At 38.9% G+C, this 19,328-nt stretch overlaps 1 protein-coding gene across 14 annotated transcripts in view; it reads right to left on the bottom strand.

Annotated features, from left to right (window-relative positions):
* Positions 1 to 18,802, bottom strand: part of LOC148867422 (protein ALWAYS EARLY 3-like) — a 94,253-nt gene extending 75,451 nt beyond the window's left edge. For 5 of the 14 annotated variants that reach the window (XM_088976963.1, XM_088976951.1, XM_088976952.1 and 2 more), the window contains exons 1-5: positions 18,567 to 18,802; positions 16,826 to 16,955; positions 10,609 to 10,716; positions 1,094 to 1,192; positions 708 to 770 (exon numbers count right to left, since the gene is read on the bottom strand). In XM_088976963.1, coding sequence (XP_088833089.1) covers positions 708 to 770; positions 1,094 to 1,192; positions 10,609 to 10,716; positions 16,826 to 16,930 — 375 coding nt within the window. In that variant the 5' untranslated portion in view covers positions 16,931 to 16,955; positions 18,567 to 18,802. Of the gene's footprint in view, positions 1 to 707; positions 771 to 1,093; positions 1,193 to 10,599; positions 10,717 to 16,825; positions 16,956 to 18,566 lie in introns of those variants that run through there. The other 9 variants (XM_088976964.1, XM_088976957.1, XM_088976953.1 and 6 more) reach the window with 7 other exon arrangements.
* Positions 18,803 to 19,328: the final 526 nt, after the last annotated feature.

Consider the following 19,328-nt stretch of genomic DNA (forward strand, 5'->3'; position numbering starts at 1 on the left):
AGAAATACAAGAGCTTTTGAAGACAAATACTGGAATCTGGATAAGATTGTGGCAGCTGTCAACAATGCGGTTGCAGATTGGATTCTGGTCTCTCCAGACTCCAGCTATTAACCAAGTTTCTAAAGAGGATTTGGTGACAGATTAGGGGATATCTTGGAATATCAACTTTGTAACTTGGATGGATTTTAGTTATGGTTTTCTGTCAGCTTTTGTTGTTGATTGTATGAGGGAAATGCCTTATCACCTCTCAGGATGGAATTTTTTCTTCTTTTAATGAAATTTCATTTTTATCTTCAAAACAAATATGAGGTTTATACTTGTTTGATGAGAATTATTGATAATTATTAGTTAAGATAACTGCTGGTTGCTATGAAACCTAGGGAACTACCCTAGGGTTCAATTTTCTATAAAAACTCACTACCTAAGTGATACGGTGATACCTAGGTGCCTAGGCAACAAGGCACACTGCTGTCATCTAGCTTCACCTTGGTGCCTTGAAAAATATGAGTTTTGCTAGTGGATTCTACAGGAGAAAGGGAAAAGAAAATGAAATAACTAGTGAAACATCCTAATTATTTACTGTCTACAAAATGAATTGCATAATAATCACTGCATCTAGAAATTCAAAGAATAACAAATATTTGAGAAATCAAGAGTTTGTTAGTGAATTCTATAACATCTTTTAAGCCAGAAAGGACAATGCTTACCCTGTTTATATTGTAAAGGGCTTCTACCATCTCTACAGATCTATTCAGTACTACACCAGCAACCTGCAAATTAATATGAAAGAGCAATCACTAGAAGATTCCAAGAAACTAGATTATTAAATTAAGACAATTGACTTGATCCTCGCACTGCAGCATAGTGGGATTACGAAAAGGTACAAAAACACAAACCACCCTTCTTGCATGGAGAAGGGTTTCTAAACACAAAACACAAACAGGCATACACACAAAGCATATTGATGTACTGAGCCCTAATAGCCCACATTACCAAGCACACAATAAAATAAATAACCAAAATAATAGCTCAGCTGGACAATCAGCCTATCTTTAAATATCACATCAGACCAAATGATGAAAAATGAGCAAACCTTCTTCCAGTCTTTTCCATATTTCCTATACGCCTCATAGAAACAGATGACTTCTTCCCTACTCCATTGAGGCCCTAACATGTCAGACAATGTCCTCTTCTGCACAGAAGAAAATGATGGTCAATACCTTGAAAATATTCATAAAGACAAAGCACTTAAGAAATCAGTTCTTGTTATCAATCTGGCATGCATAACATTCTTTACCAATTACCATATGCAAAGACTTCACAAATTTCTTTTTGGAATACTAAAAAGGAGCATAGGAATAAATTAAACTTACATTAACAAAGAGCAAATGATAGTAATAAGAAAGCAATATGAAAAAATCAAAACCACAAAAAGAAACCATATTCTCAAAATAAGTAATATTAACAACATATGAGAGAAGTCATCAAAAACATGTATTTATAGAAGAAATACGCCAAGTACACACACACACACGCATCTGATGAGTTATGGATGTCATTCATATAAGCGAAATATGAATTTGTACAACATATGTAAGCAAGTAAAGGTAGTTTTGATTCATGTTAGAGTCGACTATACAGGGGTAATTTTGCCTTTTCAGTATATTATTAGTGTGATGTAATGTCTATTATGTTCAAGTTTAAGTTATATGTCCCATACTTCATTAGGGGAATAAGAGTCTTTATGTACTTAATTAGAAACATATAAATACAATCTGCCCAGCTAGAGAACTGACTTTTTTCTCTAGATCGAACCAGTTTTCTCCTCCTCTTCTTTCTCTCTTCTCTCTCTTTCTTTTGTCTTTATTCTCTTCTAATCTAGAGCTGAAACCAATACAGATTTGTTCTGTAACATGGTATCAGAGCCACCATGAACAGTTCAGGTCAACCCAGAATTTCCTGGTTCATCCTTTGCCCTAGATCTCTGCAGAGATCTCATCGATCCCTTGGAGTTTCACAACAAGGCTGAAAAGGAGTTTTCGTTTTTCCTTCTTGGAGGTCTTCATGTCTCCAATTGGTTGTATGGTGCTCGTTTCATGTGGTTTGTAGAAAACCTCTTATCAATGGATCAGAGGTGTTGTTTCAGGTGGTGTGGTGATCAGATCAGTGCAGTACTGATTTATCGAGTTCAAACAAGTAGGTTATATGGGTGATACAGTGTGAGATAGGTAGTAGTCAGTTGCAGGTCTGGTAATAAGTGTTTTGGTGCATTCGGGTATCTTCTATGGTGTTGAAACAGCAGGGCTGCAGTGACAGTTAGGGTTAGGGAAAAAAAAAACATGTGCAGTGTGGTGGTTAGCAAGTGAAGTGGTGTGAAGTACTAGTGAGTGAAGTTTTTTTATGGCAGCAATCGGAGACAACAGTGGACATAAAACTAGTGTTATGATTCCCCCTGATTATCTTAGTGTGCAGAGAGATGTGATTCAGACCAAATAAAAAATAGTAAACTATTTCAGATTATAGCAAAAGAGGAAGAGAAGAAGAAGAAGACAGCAAGAAGAAGGAAGAATGGAGAAGAAGAAAGGAAGAAAGAAGGAGTTCGATAATCTCCTCTTTCTCCACTCTAATGTTTTATTAATCTTACTAAGATTACATAAATTATAAGTCTGCCCTTAAGTGGGCATCCACCTCATTAGCATACTTAGAAAACACAAAAAAGAATTAAAGGCCTATTAAGAACAAATAACAAGAAAGAAATAATCATCAAGATAATAATGGGCTAGGGCCCATTCGGCCCAGTCTCTCTACAAAAATGACATCTATTAAGTTGAATAGTGAGAATTATGTACCTTGGTCTAAATCTATAGAAATCTTTCTTAGGGCTAAGAAGAAGGTGAAGCATGTGAATGAGGAGAAACCCTCAACTGATTCTTAGGGTTACAATGAGTAGGAATAAGAAGATGCACAGATTATGACATGGTTGTGGAATAGTATGGAACTGAAGATTAGTGTGAATTTTATGTTCTTAGATATAGCCAAGGAGATTTGAGACCATGCAAAGAAGTTGTACTCTATACAAGACAATACTACAAGAGTATATCAGCTTTACCAGGAGTGTTTTAATCTACAACAAGGAAATCAAAGTCTTAAGGAGTATTATGCTAGTATGAGGAATCTTCAGAATGAATTGAATGTTCATCATCCCCTTACATCTGATGTCAAAGTTCAGCAACAACAGAGAGAACAACTTGATGTAACCAAATTTCTAGTAGGGTTGAAGGCTGAATATGAACCGGTGAAGGCACAGATACTAGGCGGATATGCTCTTCCCTCTCTGGAGGAAGTGTTTGCTCGTCTCCAGAGGATTTCTAGTAGACCCCCAGAGCATCCTATTGTAATTGACAGATTTTCCTTTGCAGCAACTAGAGGTTGAGATCGTGGTGGTAGAGGAGGAGCTCGAGGAAGTCAGCCAGGTCATGGTGGAAGTAATGGTACCATGTTCAACCATGGTGGTGGACGTTTTGGAGGTCGGGACTCAAGGGAAGCATGTAGTAGAGGATGGGGTAATGGTGTGAGAAGGTGTACACACTGTGGTATGGAGGGGCATACTATCAATTTTTGTTATGATCTGCCTAGGCCAATCATGCGATGACTAGTGGTGGTGGTTAGAGAGATGAAATTCAGCAAATGATCCGACACCTTCTACACCTACAGATATCTCCGGCAAAGAGATGATTAGTGTTCCACGTGATGAGTATGAGCGGTTTCTTCAGGCTACACAACAGCAGAATATAGCTACCCTTGCCCACTTAGGTATGGCTTGTCTGGCATCCAAATCCTCCCATTGGATTATTGATTCTAGAGCTTCAGATCACATGACTGAGACTCCAAGTGTGCTTTCTTCTCTTTCTCGGTCACCTACTTCACACAGTCACCCTTGCTAATGGCTCCACATCTTCAATCTGTGGTATTGGTAATGTTAACCTAGACTCCTTAGACCTTACCTTTGTCGGTTTTGTATGTTCCCAAATTTCCTTTTAACCTTATGTTTGTTAGTAAATTAACCAAGTCTCTTGATTGTTCCATCACTCTTTACACTTCCTCTTGTGTTTTTCAAAATCTCAAAGCAAAGAAGAAGATTAGTAGAGGGCATGAAGCTAGTGGATTATATTACCTTGATGGTGGTGGCTCATCAACATTTCTTTGTTCGTCTCTTTCTCCTCTTTAGTGGCATTATCGGCTTGGTCATCTATCTCTTAAAGCTCTCAAGTTACTTGTTCCGTCCTTGGGTAGTCTTTCTATTTTGCAATGTGAGTCATGTTAGTATGGGAAACACCATCGTGTTCCCTGTATATCTAGGAGTGATAATCGTCCATCCAATCCTTTTTCTTTGGTCCATTCGGACATTTATAGTCCAAATAAAATAGTGTCATACAATGGTTACAAATACTTCGTAATTTTTGCTAATGATTATTCAATGATGACATGGCTTTATCTTATGAAAGAAATGAGTGAAGTGTTTTCTATTTTCCAAAAGCTTCATGCTGAAATTTGTACTCAATTTGGTGTGCCTATTAAAATCATTTGTTTTGATAATAGCCGAGAATATTTTTATACACCTTTTCAACAATATTTGGAGCAACATGGTATTATTCATCAAACCTCATGCACTTACACTCCTCAACAAATGGGGTTGCTAAAAGAAAGAACCACCACCTCTTGGAAACTACTCAGCCCCTTTTACACCATATGAACGTCCCCAAACATTATTGGAGTGATGTTGTATTTACATCTTGCTTTCTCATTAACCGGATGTCCATGTCTATCCTTGGAGGTCATTCTCCCTTCTCCGTCTTATTTCCTCGTTGTCTCCTTTCCATCTCACCCCTAAGATTTTTGGGAGTATTTGCTTTGTTCATAATCTTGGGCCCGAAATGGACAAGTTAGATGCACGATCTACCAAGTGTGTCTTTCTTGGCTATTCTAGAACCCAAAAAGGGAATAAGTTTATAATCCTAGCTCTCAATGTTCTTTTATTTGTGTTGATGTTACGTTCTTTGAGTTTGTTCCATTTTTTTCAGGGTCGGATGTCTCCTCTTTTCTCCACCTCCACTTCTAGTTCCGGTTGCAGATACTTGTCTAGTAGAGATTGTGATCAGTCCTACTCTAGATGAGAATTCAACAAGAAAAAAGCAGAGAATGGAAGAGGAAGGAGAGAGAAATCGAAGGGAAAAGAATTCAAAGAAGAGTGTGGGTTGACTTGCACATTGCCGCCCCACTCATTACAATATTGCCCTACTAACATAACTTATCAACAACTAAAGAATAACAAAAATAACTAACTTACTGACACTACTAACATGCTAACAGCTACATAAATGGTATGCTAACAACAACATAAATAAAGATATTATTGCCCTACAACTCTACACCCCCCTCAAGTTGGGAGTAGATATCAATCATTCCCAACTTGCGTAAGTTTGTCTCCATCTTGGTCTTTGGAACTGTCTTAGTAAAGAAACCAACGAGCTGCATGTTAGAGGCAATATATGGAAGCCACACTTCTTGAGAAGCAACTCTCTCTCTCTCTCTCTCTCTCTCTCTCTCTCTGATAAAGTGTTGATCCACTTCGATATGCTTAGTTCTATCATGTTGAGCCAGGTTATGAGCAATATTAATAGCAACCTAATTATCACAATACAACACTAAGGGCTTATCATAAGCAATGCCCAGTTCTTCAAATAGAGATCTCAACCATAAGACTTCAACCACATCATTAGCCATAGATTTGTACTCAGATTCAGCACTGGAACGAGCAACAACATTTTGTTTTTACTTCTCCAAGAGACGAGATTCCCTCCTATAAATGCACAATACCCAGATGTGGATCTCCTATCATCAACACACCCAACCCAATCAACATCTGTGTAGACTTCTATTTTCATGTGACCATTATCTTTGAAGAGTATGCCTTTGCCTAGACATCTCTTTAGATAAGCAAGAATCCTCTCAAATACAAGAAGGTGAGTGGTTCTAGGGGAATGCATGTATTGCTAACAACACTGACCGCATAAAAAATGTTTGGTTGTGTGATGCAAAGATAAAGAAGTTTCCCAACCAAAAAATATTCGGGAGATTGTTTCAGTCCATATAAGGCTTTATTCACTTGGCAGACCTTCTTTCCTGCTTTTGTATTATATAATCCAAGAGGTAAACCCATATACACCTCCTCTTGCAAATCATCATTGAGGAAGGCATTTTTGACATCCATCTAAAACAATGGCCATGAGAAATTTGCTACAGTGGATAGTAAAACTTTGATAGTATTCATCTTGGCTTCTCGTGCAAAAGTCTCCAAATAGTCTACGCCATATGTTTGTGTAAACCCCTTTGCAACTAATCTAGCCTTATATCTTTCAACAGAGCCATCAGCATTATGTTTCATTATAAACACCCAACTACACCCAACCGGTTTCTTCCCTTTAAGATAACCAACTAGCTCTCATGTGTTGTTTCTGGGAATGGTAATAACAGTAATAGATGTAAATCAGTCCTCTAATATCAAGACTAAATTTAGTGATTAACAGAATAGAACAGATCTGAATAACTGTATAAGAGAGGAAGATGGGGAAGAGAAGAGGTAAGAGAAGAAGTCGAATAATCACCCTTCTCCTCTAGTCCTATTTTTTATTAATCTCTAAAAATATTGATGATGACAAGTATACCCTTAAGTGGGCGGCCAGCATGGCAGTTACATAAAAAAGTAAAATAAGAACAAATAATAGGCCCATTAAGTGAGGCCCATCAACATAAAATAAAAGATAAAATAAAGGATATCACATGAGAGGTTGTTAGGGCCCATTCGGCCCAATCTCTTTACACTCCCCCTCAACCTGAGCATAGATGTCAATCATGCCCAGCTTGCTTATATAGTGTGTCAATTTCCCCTGGGAACTCCCTTGGTCAAGATATCAGCCAAATGCTCTTCTGATGTGATAAATGGTAAACAAACTTCTCCTAAAGAGACTCTTTCCCTTATGAAATGCCTATCAACCTCAATGTGCTTAGTTCTGTCATATTGAACAGGATTATGTGCAATGTTGATAACAACTTGGTTGTCACAATAGAACATCATTGGTTTTTCATAATCCACACCCAACTCCTCTAGAAGGGATCATAGCCATAGTAATTCTGACACACCATGAGCCATTGCCCTGTATTCTGCTTCAACTGAAGATCTAGCAACTACTGGTTGTTTCTTACTCCTCCAAAAAACAATATTCCCAACAACAACAGCACAATAACCAGAGGTGGACCTTCTGCCATCAATACATCCTGCCCAATCTGCAACAGTAAAGGCTTCCAGCTTCATGTGACCATGCTTAGCAAATATAATACCTTTCCCTGGAGCACCTTTCAAGTAGCACAGAACCCTTTCTGCAACAGCTAGATGAGTATCTCTGGGAGAATGCATAAACTGACTGTGAACACTTACTGCATAGAAAATATCTGGCCGAGTCATGCAAAGGTATAACAACTCCCCAAGCAGTCTCTAAAACACTCCTTTATCAGACAAAGGTGCACCATCTGTGGAAGAAAGCTTATGATTAGGATCAATGGGAGTGGAGATAGGTTTAGCTCCAAGTTTACCAGTTTCAGCAAGAAGATCAAGGACATATTTGCGCTGAGATATGAATATACCATCCTTAGATCGAGCAACTTCAATGCCCAATAAATACCGAAGATCTCCCAAATCTTTGATGTCAAATTCAGAGTTGAGAAATGCTTTTAGTTTGTTGGCCTCTTCAATGTCACTACCCGTGACCACAATATCATCAACATAAACAATCAAGAAGGTCACCAGAGAGTCATCTCTCTTCAAGAACAGCGTATGATCAGATTGTGTTTGAATGTAGCCAAAAGAGACAAGAGCAGCCCGAAATCTCTCAAACCAAGCCCGCGGAGATTGTTTGAGACCATAAAGGGATTTGTGTAGTTTACACACCTTGCCTTTCATTTCTTTCCCATACACTCCTGGAGGTAGAGACATATAGACCCCTTCATGCAGTTCTCCATTCAAGAAGGCATTCTTAACATCAAACTATTGTAGGGGCCAGTCAAAAGTAGCTGCCAGAGAAAGTAAAACCCTGACTGAAATCATCCTAGCTACAAGAGCAAATGTCTCCAGATAGTCAATGCCATACATTTGGGTGTAACCCTTAGCAACCAACTGAGCCTTAAACCTCTCAACAGAGCCATCAGAGTGATATTTAATAGTAACACCCATTTACAACCCACCGGTTCCTTTCCTTCCGACAAGTCCACAATGTCTCAGGTATGATTCTTATGCAGTGCATCAAGTTCATTCATCATAGCATCCCTCCATTCAACTTGAGATAAAGCTTCCGGTACAGACCTGGGTATCACATGGGAAGAAACAGAAGCAAGAAAAGAGTAGTAGGAAGGGGAGAGAAGGTTGTAAGATAAGTGTTTGGATATACAATGGGTTGTATACTTTCGCTTGCCCTTGTGAAGAGCAATAGGAAGGTCAAGGTCTGGAACAGTCAAAGATGGGTCAGTAGAGGGCTGACCTGTTTCCTCAGTAATGATAGGAGTGGCAAAATGCTCTTCTAAAGGAGTGGAAACAACCTGCACATATCTGAATCTCCGCCTTTGGTACCACCTCGGGAGAGCAGAAGCAGAAGCAGGAGGGGGAGCAGGGACATCAGGGGTAAGTCCAGTGGAAGAGGTGCACACCCCATGATCGGACTCACAAGGAATGGGAAGCGGAACAACTAGAGACAAAGCAAAGTACTCGTCAGATTTCTCCCCCTTAGGAGGAATACTGAAGAAGGGAGTCAACTCTGCAAAGGTGACATCCCGAGATACAAAGCGGGTGCCACAAACCGGATCAAAACAGCAATAACCCTTCTGTGTGGAAGCATATCCCAGAAACACGCACCTATGAGCCTTGGATTCAAACTCGTGCCTTTGGTGACTATGAAGGACCCAAGAAGGAATGGTAAACAAGTCCTTATCGGGATATAATAGGTTAAATGGAGTTCTCATATCAAGGACCCAAGAAGGAACTCGATTGATGAGGTACACAGCAGTGTGGATAGCATCTCTCCAGAAACGAATGGGAACATTGGAAGTCAGCATAATGCTTCTAGCCACCTCCAATATATGCCTATTTTTCCTCTCAGCAACCCCATTTTGCTGAGGTGTATGGGGACAAGTGCTTTAATGGATAATCCCATGGTTAAGGAGATACAAAGCCAATACTTATCAAAAAAAATGAGATATGAAGCCAATGATTTTGCAAAGTACTCTTTCGCATTATCGGATCTGAAAGCTTTGATTTTGACCACAAATTGGGTTAAAACCATCTGATGAAAAAATGACCCGAAATCGGAACCGTTCTAGCCACTGGTTTTCGAGTCGGCGATTTGACCGTTCGGTCCGAACGGACGGCCCGTGCTAACAAAATAAATTAAAAAATAAAAAAAAATGAATTAAAATTTAAAACAGCCAAAAACCATTGAATGGGTCAAACGAGTCAACGGTTCAACCGCCCGATTCAATGGGTCGTTGACCGGTTCAACAGTTTTTGGCCAAGGACCAGGTTTGGGGTAAAACAAAACCGATTACTTGGACAGTTCTTGGGCTAAACGGTCCAACCATCCGGGTCAACGGCGGTTTGAAAACCACAAGATAAACCGATGAGAAACAAGTAGTCATCAAGAAACAACAAAAAATATCTATATCCGCCCATAGCTTGTGATTTAAAAGGCGCGCCTATGCGCACAGGCGAGGCGTATTTTGGGGTATGCGCCTCACCCAGGTCTTAGGCGCACGCCCGATGCGCCTAAGCGTGCGCCTTTTTAAAATTTTGTGCTTTTTGCTTTTTTTTTAGTCTACAACAGGGCCGGAGGCTCCGCCCCCGGACCCCCGACCATTCCCCTCGAGGGGAGTGGTACAAAGGTGACTCATAGAACCAAGAATACAATATTTTACATCACATTAGCTACTTAAAGCAATACAATTAAGGAGAAAAAGAGATTGTGGGTTTTACATGCTTGAAAATGCTTTATATGTTTGATTTTATTTTTAAATTTTCATTTAAATACGCCTTACATGTTATGTTTATGTATTTTAATTTTAGATAATAGGTTTTTAAAACATTTATTTTAAAATTTAGGTTTATATTTTTTTATTAGCATTATGTTTAATATTTTTTATTTTTTGGCATTTTTTTAATTTTCTAACTTTTTTTACTTTTTAACTTTCTTTATGTAATTTTGCGCCTTGCTTAAAAAGGAGAGCGCCTTGCCTTGCGCCTCAAGCGCAAATTAGCCCTTGCGCTTTTAAAACACTGCCCATAGCAGTGATGTGATATGGTCCCCAGATATCAATATGCAAAATTTCAAAAGGAATACTACTTTTATTGTTCAAGGAATAGATTGTTCTACAGTGCTTTGCAAGTTCACAACTTTCACATTTTAAACTAGACATTTCAACCGACTCAAACAAACTAGGAAATAAACCCTTCAAAGACCTAAAAAACAAATGGCCTAGCCAATTATGCCAAAGCATAACCTAGCTTACAGACTGAGCAACTAATGACCTTCCCACTTCTCTATCTTCCCCATGTGAATGCCCTCCAAGCAGGTAGATTCCATTTATCTTGCGGCCAATCCTAATTGTCTCCAGATCCTGAAAAACACACCAATCAGTAAAGAAAGTCACTAAACAATTTTGATTTTTAGTGGTACTACTAATTGAAAGCAAGTTAGTACTAAATTTAGGAGCATACAAAACTAAGGACAAGGAGATGGCATCAGACAATCTAATGTCTCCCTTGCCAGAAATGGGGACAAGGGAGCCATCAGCAATGGACACTTTGTCTCTGCTAAAGGATAAGCAATAAGTATTAAACTATGAGGATAAGCCAATCATATGGTCAGATGCACTTGAATCTATAACCCAACAAAGTTCATTCTTACCTGGGGTTGAAGCATGATACGCTAAAGCCCTTGTACTTGAATGAGCAAATGCAAAAGTAGTAGCAGATGTAGCCGGTGGCTGAGATGAGGGTGTTGAAGTACCAACTTCACTTTTCAATTGAGCCAGGGCAGCTCGGACAACAGCTAAGGTGTCCAGGGATGTGGTTCTTGTGCTAGAGGATAAAACACCATCAATAGTAATTGCCACATTGGCATTCCCCTTTTTGTTTCTGAGCTTTGCTGGAATTAGATGTGGATACAGCTTCCAACATGTGTCCTTAGTATGCTTCGGTTTCTTGCAATGATCACAAACTAACTCCCTCTTGTCCTCTTTCTTCATATCCCTTTCTTTGTCACTCCCAAACTTCAGTTTTATTACTGCTAGGGCTGATTCCATAGGCTAATACTGTAGCATAACATTTCTCCTACTTTCTTCATTGTGCACTAAGGAATAGGCCTGAAACAAGGTCACACTCTCCCTAGTGAGAAGTTGCTGCCTCACAATGTCATATTGTGGATTCATACCAGCTAGGAATTCAAAAACTCTATTAGTTTCAACCTATTTTCTGTATGTCTATGCATCCTTCTGACTTTCCTACTCAATTGTCTCTAGGTGATCAATTTCATGCCACAAAGACTTCAAAGTAGAGAAGTAAAATGAGACTGGTTTCTCTCCCTGCTTAAGATTATTGACTTCACATTTCAGTTCATAGTCCCTAGCAACATTAAGTGGATAAGAATAGGTTTCTCTCATGATGTCCCAAATTTCCTTGACAGTTTTGGCCCACAAGTAATTTCGGCTTATATGAGGCTGCATGAAATCGCACAACCAAGTCATGACCAAAACGGTTCTCCTGAACCCATTTGGCATATAATGGATCTTCTTTGGCTGGTTTCTTTACATCCCCCATCACATAGCTTAATTTCCCTCTACCTCCAATAGCCACCGTAGCTGATTGGGCCCACTCCAAGTAATTTGATCCATCAAATTTCACTATGGTAATTTGAAAGGTATTTTTAGTCATGTTTCCAACCCCCAAAACACCTTCCCCTTGAGCTTTTAACTCAGTTCCTACCATCTCTACCAAGAATTTATCACAAAGAACTATTTTTATGCTGAAACATAGGTAATTTACACCCTGAAACTGCTAACAGCCAACTTTGAATGCTGAGAAAGGTCTAGCAAACACCCAAAAATTCTGAAACATGCCTAATAATCTTCAAAAAATTATTACCAACCAATCTGGAATGCTAAAAACAGATCAATTGTTACCCAGAAACTAATAACAGTCAGACTATTAGGGTTTAAAACAGAGAACTGATCGTGGGTTTGGGAAAACCCTAAAAAAAGATAAGAGAAATCAGAAGAAAAAAAAAAACAGCCACTCCTTCCAGATCACTCTGATCGTTTCTGATTGGTGCTCAAAAAAGAACTAAAACTTACCCAGAAATAACTGGCCACCACTTCCAATCCTCAGTCTGAACCCTAATCTTGAATTTCTTTCCTTCCCTCTGATTCTTCCTGATCACCGGACTCTTTCCAAGGCTCTATAATCTCTTGAAAAGCAACACTCTACCAATGATCTCCAAGAACTAGCCAATTGGAAAATCTTGCTAAAACTTCCAACCCTAGGAAGTTCTCATGCAATCAGCCTGATTAGACTCAAATGATATACCCTAAGTTGGCTCTGATACCAACTTGTCTAGTAGAGACTGTGATAAGTCCTACTCCAGATGAGAATTCAACAAGAAAAAAAAACAAAGAATAGAAGAGGAAGAAGAGAGAGACTGAGAGAGAGAGAGAGAAGAGAGAAATCGAAGGGAAAAGAACTCAGAGAAGAGTGTGGGTTGACTTGCACATTCCCGCCCCACTCAACTATTTATATTAAAGATTTAAAACATAGCAAACTTACAATATTGCCCCTACTAACATGACTTATCAGCAACTAAAGAATAACAGAAATAACTAACTTACTGACACTACTAACATGTGGCTAAGATTAGTTCAGTCCGTGTTTTGATTTCATTAAATGCTATGTATGATTGGCCTCTATTTCAACTGACATCAATAATGCCTTTTTACATAGTGACATTCTTGAGGAGGTTTACATGGAACAACCACCAAGATTTGTTGCTCAAGAAGAGGATGGTAAGGTGTGCAGACTCAAGAAGGCTATTTGTGGACTTAAACAGTCTCCACGTGCACGGTTTGGTAGATTTAGTGAAGTGGTGAAAGAGCTTCACATGAGACAGTGTCAGGTTGATCATTCAATACATCTGCTGAGAAGATTTTGTTGGTGGTATATGTAGATGACACTATCATCACAGGTAGTGACAAGTTGGGAATTGACAAGTTGAAGACATTTTTGCAAGATCACTTCCAAAAAAGGACCTTGGGAAGTTAAAATACTTCTTGGGATAGAGGTAGCAAGGTCTAAGCATGGTATTAATCTGTGCCAACAGAAGTATGTTCTTGATTTGTTGGTTGAGACATATTTGTTGGGTGCCAACCAACTGAAACACCCATGGAACCGAATGTCAAGTTGAATAGTGATGCAGGTGAGGAGTTTGAAGACCCAAGAAGGTATCGGAGGCCGGTAGGAAAGTTGAATTATCTAACGATTACTCAGCTAGATATATCTTTTGCAGTCAGTTCATGCAGAATCCTCGAGTTCCACATTGGGATGCAGTTTTAAGGATTGTCCGGTATTTGAAGGGAGCTCCAAGTCGTGGTTTATTATATAAGGGTGGAAGATATCTTGAGATAGAAGGATATACAGAAGTTGATTGTGCTGGTTCAATATCTGACGAGAGGTCCACTACAGGGTACTATACCTTTCTTAGAGGCAATTTGGTGACATGGAAAAGTAAGAAGCAGATTGTGGTAGCAAGGAGTAGTGCACAAACTGGATATAGAGCCATGGCACATACTACGTGTGAACTAGTATGGTTGAAGAACCTTCTACAAGAGATGGATATACAATTGATCGACCTGTTCACTAAGGGGTTGAGTCAGGGAAGAGTGGATTACATTTGTGACAAGCTAGGACTATATGATATATACTCACCAGCTTGAGGGGAGTGTTAGATTCGACTATACAGGGGTAGTTTTGTCTTTTCAGTATATTATTAGTGTGATGTAATGTCTATTATGTTCGTTTAAGTTATATGCCCCATACTTCATTAGGGGCATAAGAGTCTTTATGCACTTAATTAGGAACATATAAATACAATCTGGCCAACTAGAGAATTGACTTTTTCTCTAGATCGAACCAGTTTTCTCCTCCTCTCTCTTTCTTTTGTCTTTATTCTCTGATAATCTAGGGCTGAAACCAGTACAGATTTGTTCTGTAACAATTCATAATGGAGAGGAAGCCACAATAAAAAGCAAAAAGGAAGCCAAATAAAATAGGGGCATGGAGAAATGCAAAAATCCATTACCATGAAGAACACACCAACAGACATGTACAAAAAGCAGCTAAACCATGGAACCCCATGCAACTTTCAAAAATAAGAAAATTGTTGTATACTATTAACACACACAAACCTTCCCCATAAGTCTTTGAATATAAATCTGCCTCTCCCTCCCTCCCTCTCTCCCCCCTCTCTCAGCAGAAATTGATAGCTTACTGACTTTGTACGGAAAGGACTAGTTGATAGCTCACTAATTACTAAAAGGTAGCTCACTGGCATTGTACATGAACTCAGGAAGGACTATAGGAGTTTGGATAATTTGATAGTTATGGTATTGTAAGAGGATTCCATCAAATGGCAGTGTCATCAACCAGGTGGAATATTTTCATATAGACATGGTCCCTTTTGCCCCAAGGAGCAATGAAAATGAATTCCTATAGCTGTTGTGAAACCCAGGACCATCATGCATTGTTGAGAGCATTACAAAGATGCAACGGGATATCCTATCTTACACTCAAGGCTCATAACCAGAGGAGATTCCTAGAGGTAAGGCACTTTCACTCCTCTAGGAATTCCATTTGCTAAGAACCCAAAGCCAAACATGGTTTCAAGCAGAGGAAAATTCGAATGGTGATAGATTGTATGGGAAGCCTTTAAAAAAAAAAAAAGTAAAATAAAAGTTTCATTAAAATAAAAAGAATACATAAGAAAGGTGATAAGATATCACCCAAGAGATAACATGACTGCTAATTTAGAACCTCCACCAACTACAAGACTCAAAAATTATAAAAAAAAAAAAAAAAAAGGAAGGATAACATCTCTAGACTCATAAAACTGGACAGCTTCACTACTGATACGACTGCGACACAAGCAACAGCAATCCTAGCAGAACCAGGGCCCTAATCTTCCCCTTCAAACACCTCCTGACCATCATCATCTTCATCCCACCTCCCACCTCCATTTTCCTTTTTCTTTAAAGCTTCTCCTTTCTTCTTCCTCTCAAACTCTTTGAAGGCTTTCCTAGCAAATTCCTCGACACCCCAGCAAAACAGACCCAGGCTTTTACCAATCGCTACATCTTTTTTAGCCGCTTCCTCAATGGAGATACTTCCTGATTTCTCCACCTTCCCCTCAATGATTTTATCGCATTCTCTTACAGTGGAATCAGAAATGTTCTCTAATGCTTCCTCCCGCTGTCAAGTCCCCAGTTGCTAGTCGAGGTTAGAACCAACCCAGGAATCCTTGCCAGCATCATCTTCGATTGTCCTCTTTGTAAGATTGCTGCCCCTTCTCTTGTATACCTTGTATTTCTTGGTAGGTCCAGTCCCAACCAAACCACATTTCAGCCGGAAAAAAAATGGTGATGTGAATAGTATGAGTATCTTACTCCTGATGTTCCACGGGGTTTTTTGGAATTCACTGATTGAGCCACATCTAAAAATTTCTTAGGCTCCCCCTCCTACCCAAATCCACGCCTATCTTTCCAATGACCACCTCCTCAAAGTAATGGTGGTTATCTACTGCACTCTCAGGTTGGGGCAGGGCACAATGGTTCTCACCAACAGTTCCACTTCCTTCAACGCCAATAACCTGATCACCTCCTAAATCGGCATCAGTGGAGCCTCTTCTCTATTGTATTGGTAAAGCACTTTATCTTTTTTTTATTTTTGTTATTAATTAATCACAAAATAATCTTTCATCCATTTTTTATCCTTTTGATAAACAGAAAAAGGAACCACCTATTATAACATTTTTGTATATATGAACAAGTACATGCACATTAGCCGACCCCATAAAGTTGGGACAAGTATATACAAGGCTTAGATGATGATCAACAAGTATATATGCATATGCATTGCTGCTGTCTGACAAAAATTATCTAGTGATGAATTCTGAAATCAATGGTATAAATTGTTATTGCCTTGTGGTCCTGATGATTTAGTATGCTTTGTTAGGTAGAATGCACTGTTATTTAGTGAACTTATCGGCATTCTGTAATTCTGATAAATGTTGGATGTTGGTCTAGCTAGGAAAATAACATAGGAATTTTATGGTTTCCATTTTCAACCTCCATTTTCCAGATGGGGGACTTGGCGCCCTGTCACCCAGATTAGCTTTTATGTCTTGATAACTATGCCCCCAAATGAGGCCTAAACCTTGTCCATGAGATTTCCTACTGTTATCTAGTAAACAAATAAATCAAACCTAAGAACAAAATTACAAATCCTTACCAATTGCCAAAAAAATAAATAAATAAATGAAAATACCAAGATATCAGTATATGAAGAAGCTAGAATCAAGAAGATGCAGAAAGTAACATATCAATAAAAAAACGCAGAAAGTTCACTCTGCAATGACCAATAACTGCACCATATAAACCTCAAATCACATGAAGCTAAACTCACCCGTTGCCTACTTTTGTTCACATTTCCTCCATCCTTATCAGGAGACTCCTCATTAACATTTGAAAACCGCTTATTCACACTTCTGGATTTTCTTGGAGGTGCCATCCTAACAATCTGGAACAGGCCAACTCTACAACACAAAAGTAGCAAATTAGTTTCCTCAAGAAAATCCTAAACTACATAAAGACCTAAAACTCCACAAACACACAGATTTTAATTGTGTGTCCTTGTTCTTTCTTCAAATAGTCACAATCTCATCATTTCCCAAACAAAAAGCAATAACATTAGTAAGGGAAAGAACAATGCCAAAGCAAGTTTCTGTAATGCCATTAGATTTTCTTAATGAATAAAAAAATAACCCATAAATCAAAATAATCCCATGGCATCAGCCAAACAATGCTCCAGAAATGCCATTTTCACAAAATTTATGTGGGGACAGGTCAAAGGTCGAATTTTTCTTGTGAAGAAACCTAAACTCTAAAGTCTAAACACCCATAAATCTTCCACAATAGAACTTGTTCTGGGGGCCATATAACCCCATGTTCTTTCCATTCTTTATGCATGGGATAGATTTAATACAAAGAAGCCTTACCAGGTTTCCAAAATAAGTCTTTCATTATTTTCAAATTAAAATAAAAAATGAAAGTCCAGATGGCTGCTATTTCTTGGGGAAAAACACTCTGGTAAGGATGGGGCATGGTACAACCTGTGGATTCATGAAGTAAACACCCGATAAAGCCAGAAGGTCTATTCAAAGAATGACCAATATCTGCCCCACAATTACTCCATGTGCAGTAACAGGTGGGATTATCTAGAAACTCCCCTAAATGATCCAATTATGAGCATAGAAAGATGAATTGTGATGAGCATTGATGATAGAATTGAAGGTAGAGGAGGAATATAATGTTTGTGTTAAGACAATGCACTAATGCTTGGTAAAAAGAATGGGGAATGTACAAAATCAAATCTGAGTTCCTAAAATATCCTCTAAAGTTTACAAAAGCATTTTATATATGGGATATAGTGGTTTTACATAATACAGAATGCAATGATTTTTCTATAACTAAATAAATAACTCTACTGCAAGTTAACTTAACCCCGGTTTATAGATTATCCCCAAAAAGGGAATTCACAGCCCATCTTTGCCCGGAAACACTTTATGCTACTGCTCTTACAGAAGAAGAACGTATATTTGAAGTAAATAGTATCATAGGTTAAAAGTTTGGAGAAGGGGAGGATTAAACAACTCGCAAACCAAGTAGATTCAATCATCCCTATGGCAAGCCAATCTAGCCAGTATTAATAAAGACAAAATTAACCACCAAATATATTGCCCGCCACTAGGAATCAAAATCTTAAATTCAAATTTACATAAACCCTAAAAGTGGAAGTACAGTACAGTGGACTGAATTTAACAGAACGACTCAAAATGGAAAAACGATACGCTAAATGCACAATGAACTCAAAGGAAAAAAAAAATAGCTGTCTTTCTAATTCCAATACTTCAACGTTAAACACAAAACACAACTCACTCTCCGCTAAAGTTTGGGAAAAAAATAATAAAAAATAGGTGTCGTTCTAATTCAAACTCAATGGACTCGAATAATCCTGTGAGAAAGAAAGACGATGAGGAAAGTGGGATATCAATAATGATGTAAATTGAAGAAAATTGCAAGGATAGACTGAAGTAATATCTTCCACTTAAATAAACAACAGAATAAGACGATAAAGTCCCCATTACCTCTAATGACTAATCAATCCATTGGAGCAACATCGGTGCTGATTATCTTACCGATTACAGGCTCTCTGTGCACCTATCGTGTAGAGCAATCACCATGGAGAGAGAGAGAGAGAGAGAGAGAGAGAGAGAGAGAGAGAGAGATTCGAATTTGGGTTGGGGCATTACCGCCCGCGAAACTTGAATAATAGGCAGAGGAGGCCTATCAAGTTTCTACGATCAACTGTTTTTCTTTCCTTTCTGCGGGCGCAGTCCTATCAATATGCAAAGAAACAAAATTGTTCCAATCGGACGATGGGTGATGAATGGTAATGGGGACAGCGGATTAACTGTTTTACAGACTGTGGGATCAATCATTTTGTGGGCCATATTTTGCAGATGTGAAACAAAATGGTTGGTGCCACACAGCCAATAAAACAGCCATCGAATTAGAGACTTGAACTTGAGTTCAATCTCAGCTACATACCTTTGATTGCAGGTCTCTCAAGCAATTCCGAGCCGAGGTGCCAAACCGAGGTCTCCCTTCGCTACTGAAGTGTTGAGTTCAGGTTTACCTAGCATATGAGATGTCGAGCTAAGGTCTTCCTTAGTTGACAAGGTGTCGAGCCGAGGTTTCCCTCAGTTGTTGAGGTGCTGAGTCGAGTCCCTTAGTGACCGAGGTGTCGAGTCGAGGTCTCCCTCAATGGTCGATGTGTCATCTAGCTTGAGCTCGATTCAAATTAGAGACTTGAACTTGAGTTCAAAAGTTCGAGCTCGGCTTGGCTC

This window comes from Nelumbo lutea, chromosome 3, assembly GCF_056320005.1.
Source record: "Nelumbo lutea isolate HS-2025 chromosome 3, American lotus-T2T, whole genome shotgun sequence".
NCBI lineage: Eukaryota > Viridiplantae > Streptophyta > Magnoliopsida > Proteales > Nelumbonaceae > Nelumbo > Nelumbo lutea.